Below are 12,950 nucleotides of genomic sequence, written 5' to 3'. Positions count from 1 at the left end.
AAATGGGTTGATCCATATCGCAGCACCGGTGATTTCCAACTAAAACCCCAAATCACATCCAAGAAGGTCAGTAAGAGAGAGTCAACCAGGACAAGCATGAGAGGCACATCATGTTTTACACTATTGTTAAATACAGCGTAATGCCTTTACTAATATTACCAAAATTGTTATTGCTGTTATCTGTCTTTAAACTGTGCAAACATGTAGGTACTCCATGCTGATAACTGGATCCATTTCTTTTGCTCTAGTTTGGCACTCATTTGGCACACATTGTTGTGGGTGCTGTTGCTACATTATAATTTGCTTTGGCAATACATGGCCATTGCCATGCCACTGGGCCAGACTGACAGCAGGGGGAGAGAGAGAGAGAGAGAGAGAGAGAGAGAGAGAACAGAGTGTGTTTCATTGGCTGTGAGTGAATCATGAAAGACTGACTGAGTGATTGCATGTTTTGTACCTGCACGTCAGTGGTTCTAAAAACATTTCACATGAAGGACCCCTAAACTGACAAAAATTAGACCTTGGAGTCCGAACCCCCATTTGATAGGATTTTGTCCCATGGTCCCATATATGATAATAAGATTGATGCTTTTAGATGTTTTATTACAGAAAGTGTATAAAACCCATGACCAAAATAGTCATTGTGTTACTACTTATGAAATGGAATTATAGTGAAAATAAATTACCCCCCTTTTGGCTGGGGACCCCCTGGAACCCCCTCAAGGACCCCTGGGGGTCCCCGGACCCCCATTTGAGAACCACTGCTGCACGTCTTTGTGTCAGTGTATGCACTACAGGTAGGATGAGACATGGAGGAAGATTATGTCTTTTGACTGTGCCTTTTCTATGGCTGTATGCAAATAACTTAACTTAAATCTCTAGTTGACTAAAATGACAAGCAACCCGTAATAAAGAGTGAAAATGGATGGAGTGTGTGGATCGTAGTGTCGTTGCCATATTTTTATGACCATACATCATCACCGGTGAAGGAAAACAGGAAAATAAATAAGTGCCAAACAGATGGAATACAATACAGTGGGGCGACGGCTTGTGCATTTAATTGACTCACGTCTGCCAGGTCGAAGTTTCCATTGGTATACAGGACAATGGAGAGGATGGTGAAGACAATCTTCAGCAGAGCAAACTGGAAGGAGCCCAGTTTCAGCAGGAAGAGAGAACGCCTGGAGACAGAATAGAGGGAAATCGATTATACGATTACAGAAAACGCATTTAAGTTTCCAAAAACATGGTGGCCACTACTACAGAAGCCCCCCTGTGGGTACAATATCCTGCATGTATCCTGAATTAGGCCTTGAGGTTCTTCGAAAACAATTCCCCCCTCAGGAAGGCAAAACAAAGTAGCAGCGGTGTAGCAAATACATAGAAAGTAGAACAAGTAAAAGTGGGACCTTGGATACATCCAGGCCCGTCACGGGGGTGGGGTGGGAGGTGTGACAACTTGATGTGCGAGGACCTGCTCGTTAACATGGACGCGCACGAAATCACGTGCACGTAGCAATTCTATAGTTCTACACGCGAGCGGACAGTGAACACATCGTTCAGCAAGTGCGCTTGGACGGTGGTGCAAGGCAGTTGCCAAGCAACCAACGCAATAACTTCACGTTAGTTATCTGAAGTAATCTATTACCATCGCAGCAAAACTGTCATTGACTTCTCGATCTAGATGTGGAGCAGAAATATATCATCTCACCACCAATACAGCCCTCTGTCTTTCACTGACAGACTGACAGGCGTTGTGCTTGCAGTGTTCCAAATAGTTGAGATGTTTTTTTTTATCAGTGCGTCATGGTCACGGTCGAAAAACGAATACAGCATTATCATGCACATGCCTGCCGAGCATACACACAAAAATAAATGTGCTGCTCAATGGCACCGGCTCTGCTCGGTTGCTGGTTCTCGCCCCGGAAGCAGCGGAGGGATGGAAGAGAGAGAGAGAGAGAGAGAGAGAGAGAGAGAGAGAGAGAGAGAGAGAGATGTGGCCGCACTCGCCAGCTCAAACCATATCCACCAGGGCTGCACGATATGCAAAAAGAATCATATTGCGATTATACTGACAGATATTGCGATTGCGATATGCAATATGATTTTTGTGCGAATTGTCATTTTTGTATTTCATTTTCAATGAGATTTTTTTTTTTAGTATCTACAGCAGTGATCCTCACTATTTCTTCGATGAGAGCCACACTGGCAGGACAAAGTCAATAGGAGAGCCACTTTTACCGCAAAACACCAAAAGCCACCTCAACCAAGCACATCTGCCTACCATTTTTTTGTGTTTTATTGTTTTACACACACACACACACACACACACACACACACACACACACACACACACACACACACACACACACACACACACACATATACCAGTTTCCCCTAGAAAATCTTTCAGGCCTGGAGGGATTTCGAAACGTACCCCGACCGCAACGGTGGGGCCGTCGGTGGGGGCCGTCGCTGGCGACGCTAAAGTTTTAGCTAACCTGTTCACATCTATGTTCGCAATGGCATCCCAAGTATCATCATACTATTATGGGATGCGATGCGAACAGTTGTATTATGGGATGTGCGTTTCCCAGGCAACGACACACGTTGACATGTTTTGGAACAGCGCTGCACGCTGGCACAATACTCCTGAAAGCAAAATGCTTATTGTTTTTGAATGATTTGGCACCTTCTATTACTGTCAACACACCAGTATTGTTGTATTGTAATAATATGCCATAAAGGTTTATTGAAATTTTGGGGACAGCAGGGGGGGGGGAATTTAAAAAAAATCTAAAAAAATATATATATATATATATTTTTTTGCAATTTCTTAGAGCCGCCAACTAAAGCGTCAAGAGCCGCCAGCGTCTCGCGAGCCGCGCAATGAGGAACTAGGATCTACAGGATGCGTGCGCTTTGGGTTTTCATGATCTCCCAGTGATTCCAAAATGGCCGGGGAGATCACAAATGTGGAGAGGGGTAGTGTGTGTCAGTGGGGGGGGGGGGGACCACGGGAGACGGGATAGGTGGCAGGCGGGACGCGCCCCCTTGAGGAGGAGCAGATGTCGGAGATGGAGTCTCCAGGCGTAATGTAGGCCAGGCGTGAGGCCCTGTGAGGCCCTATGAGGCGTGAGGCCTTGTGCAGTCGCACAGCCCTTGCGACGGTCCTGGATACATCCTTACTGGCGGGAGGCATTTCTAGATCAACTTGCTTGTATAAAAGGCACTGATCCTCCTCTTAGGGTGCATTATGACATTTTGATTTTCTCTCTCCGGTGGATTAAACTGTACGAGCAAGGATCATCTTGGCATCGGAGTCCTTGCACTCTCTCATCCCTGCAGGCAGGGGTTATGGAAGCTGATGGAGGATGGACCCTCCATGATCCCCATCAAGATACCAGGGGGAAGAGACCCACTGCTACTATTATTATTATTATTATTATTATTACCGTATTATTATTATTGTAGTATTATTATTATTACTGTATTGTTATTATTATTATTATTATATTATTATTATATTACTGCATTGTTATTATTATTGTTGTTGTTGTAGTATTATTATTATTATTATTATTATCAATATTATTATTATTACTGTATTGTTGTTGTTATTATTATTATTGTTTTTATTATTATTATTATTATTATTATTATTATTATTATTATTATTATTATTATTATTATTATAGGGTGAATACTCTGGAGATGATGCGCCATGGGCACAGTTATTGAAATGTTTGTATGAGTACAGGATCACAGTATGGCCCTCAGGAAAAAAAAATTGCCCACCCCTGCTATAGAGCCAGGTATGTTCAAGGTTTCTTCCCATTCCAGTAAAAGGGAGTTTCTCCTTGCCGCCGCCAAGTGCTTGCTTTTGTTGGGAAACTATTTCAATTGTCACATGACCTTGCCAGTGCAGTCAAATTGCCAAGTGCATGATTGCTCATGAGAATTCTTTCAATTGTTGGGTCTAAAATAATAAAATAATAAAAAATATTATATACCAAAAAAATAAAAAATAAAATAAAGAGCCTGGTCTTAAATCTGTTGTATTTGTAAAGCATCTCGAGATAACGGTTATGATTCAAAACTATATAATTAAAATTGACTTGACTTGACTAAAGTTCTGTTGGGAAAGTATTGGATCAATGAATAATACTCAGTTTATTGTCTTAGCGTGATTCACATCGTGATTACAGCATGCAGGTTTACACAGAACCTTTCTTGAACAGAGTGAATGCATAGTGTAATGGCTTGTTGGACTATTGCCTTTCGCTGGAACAAATGATCACATCTGTGCGTTGTTCCCTGAAGCCCACACACAGATACCTTCTGTGAGAGTTGCATGTCATCTATGTAGACCAGGGGTATCAAACATGCGGCCCGGGGGCCAGATCCGGCCCCCCAAAGAGTCCAATGCGGCCCAAAGGATGACTTTGCAAAGTGTGAAAATTGCACTGAGAAGTCCTTCAATCCAATGTGATGCACTTGTTAAGGCTAAGAAGTACCAGGTTTCAGGAGCAAGTTCAATATTAATTCACCTATTCATGTATCCAAGGTGAGTAGTTTACCCACCTTGTTTGCCCTCATTGATTTATACCAGTGATCCTCACTATTTCTTCGATGAGAGCCGCACTGGCAGGACAAAGTCAATAGGAGAGCCACTTTTACCGCAAAACACCAAAAGCCACCCCAACCAAGCACATCTGCCTACCATTTTTTGTGTTTTATTGTTTTACACACACACACACACACACACACACACACACACACACACACACACACACACACACACACACACACACACACACACACACACACACACACACACACATATATATATATACCAGTTTCCCCTAGAAAATCTTTCAGGCCTGGAGGGATTTCGAAACGTAACCCGACCGCAACGGTGGGGGCCGTCGCTGGCGACGCTAAAGTTTTAGCTAACCTGTTCACATCTATGTTCGCAATGGCATCCCAAGTATCATCATACTATTATAGGATGTGATGCGAACAGTTGTATTATGGGATGTGCGTTTCCCAGGCAACGACACACGTTGACACGTTTTGGAACAGCGCTGCACGCTGGCACAATACTCCTAAAAGCAAAATGCTTATTGTTTTGAATGATTTGGCACCTTCTATTACTGCCAACACCAGTATTGTTGTATTGTAATAATATGCCATAAAGGTTTATTGAAATTTTGGGGAGAGCAGGGGGGGGGGGAATCTAAAAAAAGAAGAAAAAAAAAGCTAAACTTAACTCATTGAGTGCCAGCCACTTTTGGAGAACGGACGCTCCCAGTGCCAGAGTTTCAGAGCGTTTTCAGTGATTTCTCGAGGCCCACAGAATATTGTGTGATATTACTATGTAAACACCAAACACGCACAAAGAACGATGAGACTCTCTTCTATCATCTGCAAAAAAAAGTTTATTGATACCATTTTCCCTTCTTTAGTTATGAGCCGGAGAAGATAGGTTGTTTTGAGCAAAAAGACACGTTTCAAATTAGAAGCTGAGTTATTCCGCCTTTTATGAAATGAAGCATTTCAAGCACATTCACTGAGTCTGAAGCTAATATTTTCTGATGTAGTGACGTGGTGTAGTTGTGTGGTGCCCTGCATGCCCCACCCCCCTCTCCCCCCTCAGCTGCAAACTCCTCCCCACACTAACACACAGCCTAACACGCACCCAGTCTATTTTCGGAGCGCTCCGTTTTTGTGCGCCGGCTCCCAGCGCGACACGGAAATGCCAAACCGGACTGCAGGGAAAGGTTTGGCCCTTCGGCGTCGGGTGCTGCCTTTCTGGCGGCTAATCGTGTGGAGAAACTATGCAGACAGACAGACAGAGGCAGAGGGGCTCAGTTGTGGGCGCGGATTGACTGCTGTTCGCAGCCAACGTCAGCTGCAGACAGAGCAATCTATATGGCTCTGGCTGCAGCATGAGCGGTTTCTCTTTCATCACGGGGCTTTTTCCTGCTGTTTTCCGGACCTTTCTCTAATCTGGAGAGCACTGTCGCCACCTAATGAGTCCGTAAAATAGGTTATACACCTTCAATAGCTACAATATTTGTACAGGAGATGCCTGAGGCTTTGATCCACGTCCCACCATCAAAAAACGCAATTGACGAACATACTCGTCCTTGGCACTCTACGCTAGTATCTGAATTGACGAACATACTCATCCTTGGCACTCAATGAGTTAAAAGATTTTTTTTCTTTTTTCTGCAATTTCTTAGAGCCGCCAACTAAAGCTTCGAGAGCCGCCAGTGGCTCGCGAGCCGCGCAATGAGGAACTAGGATGTATACAGTTGATGTGAAAATAGGTGAGTAAACTATCTGCCTCATTTCAAAGAGGTGGGTAAATTGTGTTGACCCTCCACTACACCCCTGATTGTAATGCACAGTACAGAGTAGATAATGTGCTTGATGGTAGCTGAGATAATAACCCTATGTGACAACGTGTTCTTAAAGTCCAACTGAACCCGTTCGTCGCGTGCGTCGGAGTCCGTTTCAGACTGAAAACATAATTTGTTTTGAGATGACAGGTTGAGAGGCGGGTCATAGTATCATGTCGATGATTTTATTTGACAATTCTGGGGACTGGATTGGGCTTTGGCCAATCCTGGCATGTTCCGCCTCCAAATCGAGTGGGATGTTGTGGCGCTCTCTTCGGGAAGAGCCTGCTGACGCGAGGTTAGTGGCTGAGTGGAGCTCAGCGAGCCGCAGGCAGCCAGCTGCCTTCGTGTTGCCGAGCGGAGAGTGCAGCCCGTCGGCCTGGAATCTCCGAGGGGCGACCCCTGACAACTAGGCTCTCTGAGGTGCGCGCCATTATCGCTATTGCGGTAAATAATATTCCTGGAATGTGAGTTTTAATGAGCCAGTTACATTTCTTTGCATTCTTAAACATTACCGTTTGATTTAGTTTGCATAATTGTTCAAGTTAGTAGTTAGTTTAGGGGCTAGAAATTCTGCCAGATGACAGGCACTAGGCGCCATTTTCCCCTTCATTTGGAAGAGAAAATTATTCTGAAATGAAGATTTGATTGACAGCTGCCATGTCATGATATGATTGATTGAAATGGGGTAGACATTTTATAGTACTAGGTGACGTCAGCAAACTGTAGATTACTGTTATGAATGAAATCTTGAAAAATGAACTTTTGATGTGAAAAAGTGTGAAAAATGAAATAAATTAGATTTTTGTGATTTTTTTTGGCATACATTATTAAATAGGTGCACTGAATACCCAGGTGTTTGAACTAAAAGAAAAGAAAAGTAATTTTTGGGTTCAGCTCGACTTTAAATGTACCTGTAATTCTTTACACTAAAAGAAATTGGAAAATGTTGAGGTTTTGTCATTTATAGGTTATTATTGATAATTGATTTTCATTGTCATGGCCCACTTGACACCAAATTGGGTCGCATGTGGCCTGTGGATCAAAAATGAGTTTGACACCCCTGACGTAGACCATACCATACCTGCATCTGATAGACATACATGACAGCCAGTGTATGTATGCCTGTATTCATAAATCAACCTTGAGCGAAACCATGTAACGAAAGTGGGGGCCAGTGGTCTTTACATTAGCCAGTAGGGGGCGTGGTGCGTCTGTCACATGCAATGTGCTATGAAACACAGTGGGTCCCACTCTGCACACTGTGACCGAGTTGAACGACCAGTGGTGCGTTCAACTGCACTGAAAGATGAGTGGCGTGCTTCTCTTCTGAGTTCAACACCGTGTGCGTAGGATCTTTGAGCTTATGCAACATTTAAAAGGTCTTAAAGGTCCAGTGCTGTGAGAATTGCATTTCTCAATTTCATGGTACTGTATGAACTACTTGTTAATTATGCTGTTTGGTTGAAACAAGTATACTTAATCAGATATCCAATAGTCTGCCATCCAGCTATGAACAAGCTTTGAACCATCTAACCATCTCAAACAGAAAAAATGTTGTGCTTGTGTTAGAAATTAACATCAAATATTAAAGAAAATGCAGCAAAATGTTTATTATGTTGACGTGACTGTGGTGAGACATGTTCACTAATCCATCAATTATGGCACTGTCCAGCAGTAAAAAGTTTTTGGGTTGAAGTTATCAATTTTCTCAAGTCTATTTTTTGTGTAAATATTCCAATATGTCCTACGGTGTGCTTACTGGGCAGTAAGGTGGTTCGAATCAACTCTTTAATGATTCAACGCCTGATCGATCCAGCATAGAGGTTGGGAGGCGGACCTCCCCAGGGGGGCTCCAAACAGTTTCAGGGGAGGCTCAGTGAATGGAAGTAAAAAAATATTACATTAGTCATATGACATTAGTTATCAAAAGGAGATCACATAGAATAGCCTAAATGTGCATGATTTGATTAAAGAGATAGTTCCGAGATGTCGTTTTTGGGTAATTTTACTGTTTTCCCCACTTTCCCAGAGTCAGAAACAAATAAATGCCTTCAGGAAGACATTTGTTTTCGTCTGAACTCTGAAGTGTGTCAAACAGCAATTTCAGGCTATCTTGGCTCAATTGTTGAGTGTCTATGGCAGGGGTTCCCAACCTTTTTTGTGCCGCGGACCGGTAGATAGATGGGAAAAAAAGTTGCAGACCGGTTGTCAATTTTAATAATATATATATATATTTTTTTAAGAAACATAGGCTATAATATTATAGGCTGTGTGGTAGTTGAAAGATAGTTTCAAGTTGACGTTTATTTATGTTTGTAGTTTGTAAAAAAAGTTTGTAAAAAAATAAGAAATAATAAAAAATGTTTGTTTTTTGTTTTTTGGACCGGACTCGTGGCCCGGTACCAAATGCATTGAGGCCCGGTACCGGTCCGCGGCCCAGTGGTTGGGAACCACTGGTCTATGGGATCAAATAACATAATCACAATCTCCTATGCATCGACAAACTTAGCAACTTAGTAAGCAAGTAAAGTAGGGGCGGGGAGGGGGCTTTTCCCCCAAGCTTTGTCTGAGGGGAGGCCCACAGTCTCAGGCTTTGAGAAGCCCTGATCTAGCATGTCTCTCGGTCAAAAAGGACAATACTCATCCATTGGAAAGAGAGGAAACCCAATTGTTTCAATCTGGAGAATTGGCTCAAGGACTATCTGGACTTAAAAAAAAAAACACGATTTCAGACGGACAAGCCCGTCTTTTTATTATCACACGAACACTTCAACACATGCATGCGGCCACAACACACACTCATGCTGACGGTAGCCGGTGAAATTTGTCCTCTGCATTTGACCCATCCAGGCTTGTCCTTTCCTCCAGGGGGCAGGCCAGGAGCAGTGGTCGCTTTTTCTTTCCAGCACCCGGGGACCAACTTCAGATGTTGTCGTCACTGGTCGAATGACGATCTTCTGCATGTTTTTAGTGGGGGGTTATGTACGGAGGAACCCCCTGGGGAGCACGGGGAGAACATGCAAACTCCACACAGAAAGGCCCTTTCAACGAGATAGCCCACCTGGGCAGTAGGCACTGAAGATATGGGGGGGTCACAACTCCAGCGCCCACAGCGTCCCCGGCGAGAATCGAACTCAGGACCTTCTAGCTGTGAGGTGACAGCGCTACCAACTGCGCCACCGTACCCCCTTTCAATGAAACAAACAGTCACAACCCTTCAGAAGTTCGACAGTGGACTCAAAGGTCCTTGGTCTTTGTTTAGGACAATCTTAAATAGACTACATCTGATTTAGTTCATTGTTTTGACTGCGCTTCAGTCTGTAACATTAATTGTTAAATTTGAAGGATTTATCCTAACCTGATGCTGCTGGATGGTCATGTGATCATGATCTCATGATCTTTGCGCGAACCCAGCTGCCTCTCAAGGTTAGATGTGGTTTGCTGTGGATTCTCTGCCCTACCCCTTCCTCCCCCCACCCCTGTCATCATATTCTGCTTGTATTGTATTGTACTGTTGTTTGTATTGTTAATGTGTGTGGTATAATAATGATACCGCTATGTATGTATAAAGTGGAACAATATGTCATAACCGCTCCCTTCCCTTGAAATCCATTGGAAATGGGAACTGTTTACCTCAACTGCTTTGACAAACAGGCAATTAGTGCATTGCGATGAATCTCAACACATTACAAGTCCTTTCTCACATGTTGCTCAGAGGTGGGGACATGGACTTGAGTCGCACTTAATTCACACACACACACACACACACACACACACACACACACACACGCACACACACACACAGTGACTTGAGACTTGACTTGAGACTCGTCCTCAAAGACTTGAGACTTGACTTGGACTTGAGGCTTGGGACTTGTGAACAATCGTTTTGTGTGTGTGTGTGTGTGTGTGTGTGTGTGTGTGTGTGTGTGTGTGTGTGTGTGCATTAACATTAAGGAAATGTCTACTAATTTCATCCAATCAATGCTGATACTGTATGCTAATAGATAAGGAGTAAGGATAATACAGGACATGCTTTGAATTCCTTCGTTTTAGCTATGCAGTGTTCCAAGCAGACCCGGATGGCATCCAGCAATGATAGATCCCTCATCCATATAGAGACTTGACTTGGACTTGTGACCAAAGACTTGAGACTTGGGCTTCCCCCTCAAAGACTTGTGACTTGACTAAGTTGGACTTGAGTTCAAAGACTTGAGACTTGATTTTTACTTGCAAAAAATGACTTGTGAGCATCTCTGATGTTGCTGTTTGCTTTCTATCTGATTCAGTGTAAATCAAAACAGACAACATACTCAAATCATGGCCAGTCAGTTGCATTGGGACAGTAAGACTGATGATCTATTTTGCTGACGCCTGACTAGCCTCATCTGAGCCGTATACCACGAATGTTGTATAAGAAGATCCAGGATCTGTCCCTTGATCTGGTTTGTCTAAACCAGATAAGCTCGATTGTAGTTAACTTGTACCACGAACGTCGATTGCCACTCGTTAACTGGAACCAGGTTTTTCTAATCAAGCCGAGAGCTCGTGCACATGAAAATGCCCGTGCACTGGAGCTCGTGCCGCAAAAGAAGCGTGGTTTTTAACAACTGCCAATCACAATGCAATATGGACTCCTCCAACTTCTACACCGCCAGACATGCCTATTTGCTCATTCATTGAAACCGCAAATAAAAATCCGCGTTGGATATTATTAGTCTGTTCCCGAATGACTGTCTAAAGTTACCACTTTTATCCACACCAGTAATTTCTTTGAAGAGCGGTTTCTGCCTCCACGTAGGCTATCTACAGCAGCTCAATTCACCCTCTCAATAAACTCAATAAAACCGGCATGTCTTTTGTGGAAGCAATGTGTAATCTATCTCAGTCCAAAATCCGTATGTATAGACCATTTAGGCTCAATGAATAATAATGATCTCATGATGTGTTTAGTCGCACTGATTGAATAATTCCTATAGGCTAATCAATAAAAAAAAGAATGATAATAAAATAAAAAAATGCTTCTGAACTGAATCGACAAGGTACGCGCAGGCATAGATTTCATTTATAAATTTTTGTGGTCACATATATAGGCTATTGTCAGCAGAGTCGCATATCTCCATATTTCATATAATGATGCTGGAAATATGAAGTTCAATCACATCATACAGGCCAAAAGCAACACAGTTGCAGCTGCAAAATGCAGGAGTAGCCTAGATATGAATCATCTTAATAGCGATCCCACGCTGTGTGCAGGTGATCCCATATTAAATTGCTTAGATGTAGTAGGCTATTCTAGCATGTATGACCATTTCAATTCCAACCCAACGTCAGTCTCAGCTCCGTTGCGCACACGGCACCGTGCGCTTTGGAGACGTTTATGTAACCTTTTTATGTCGGTTTAGTGATATTTCTCCACTCACCATTCAGCTGCAATCGATCAGCGGTGTCAAACAACGTATCTAGGCTACTTGAGAGCACAAAAATGAATATATAAAAACATATTCCAAAGTGATAAGTAGGGCTTAATTTAAATGTAGCCTGCAACAAGTGCAAGGCTTTAGTCCTTGATTAATTCAACAGGAGCCTTTTTTTTTCTTTTTTCTTTTTCTTTGTCATTTGAATGCAATGTATTTTTCATATGGGGACCATATGAATGGTGACTCGCTGTTTCCAGAGAGCTGATTGGTAAGCAGGTGGGTCTTTCATGGGTTTTGATCTTATCCTTTGAACTTAACCTGCTACAAAGCAGGTTAGCCGTAGAGCATAAGTTGCTATGGTGATCTATCTCGATAAGAAGTTAACCAGCATCGTGGTACGGCAAAACTGGGGTTAAACCTGAAGTTACCTCGCTAAGCCAGTAATCTTGCTTTGTGGTACAGGCCCCTGGTGCGAGGGTTTCACATGAATAAACACAAGGTAAAAAGCAAATGTCGTCTTGTGATTATCCGTCTTTACGAGCCTCCGTGCTAAATTATGTCACTGACAGCTGATATCAACACCTCAAAACACACCACACCCCCTTTCCACTTCTATTTGTATTGCCTTAAGGCCCGCTGAGAGACATTGGAGGTGCCGCTGCAATCTGATAGGCAACTAAGGTGTTTTCCATTTTGTGTTGTGTATTGTTATTTGTTTAGTTTGCTGGATATGCAAATGAAAGTGACACAAGTCAGATAGTTGTTGCTTTACCTTGTGATGGCCACATGGGGCAGGCAGGGGCAGCAGCAGCAGCAGGGCCCCGTGCTGATCTTCAGCTTGTATTTGCCTGCTCGCCGCAGGAAGGCCTCATCCCCGCCCACCTCCTCCACCATCAGGATCAGGAACTTAAACACCACGATGGCAAAGTAGCTACAGAGCGACAAGAGAGGGATGGAGGATCAGATCTCCAGGCAGCCATGACTTTCCCACCCATTCCACAAACACTGTGTGGCTGTTTCCCGACATGTTAGGCAGTGTTGAGTTTCCCTCGCTGCGGGGCCGAAACAACACACAGCCCAGCGAGAGATGGAAGGTGAGTGGAAGAGAGGTAGAGCAGGA

General features: G+C 43.3%; 1 protein-coding gene across 1 annotated transcript in view; it reads right to left on the bottom strand.

Annotated features, from left to right (window-relative positions):
• Positions 1-12,950, bottom strand: part of slc51a (solute carrier family 51 member A) — a 36,422-nt gene that overhangs the window by 8,819 nt on the left and 14,653 nt on the right. The window contains exons 4-6 of the mRNA XM_083650960.1: positions 12,603-12,761; positions 1,070-1,181; positions 1-39 (exon numbers count right to left, since the gene is read on the bottom strand). The exon at positions 1-39 is cut by the window's left edge and continues 108 nt beyond it. Of these exons, the coding sequence (XP_083507086.1) occupies positions 1-39; positions 1,070-1,181; positions 12,603-12,761 (310 nt within the window). The remainder of the gene's footprint in view (positions 40-1,069; positions 1,182-12,602; positions 12,762-12,950) is intronic.

This window comes from Poromitra crassiceps (genome assembly GCF_964638095.1).
Source record: "Poromitra crassiceps genome assembly, chromosome: 2".
NCBI lineage: Eukaryota > Metazoa > Chordata > Actinopteri > Beryciformes > Melamphaidae > Poromitra > Poromitra crassiceps.
The sequence above is the reverse complement of the archived record's forward strand: the minus strand, read 5'-3'. Positions and strand labels throughout refer to the sequence as shown.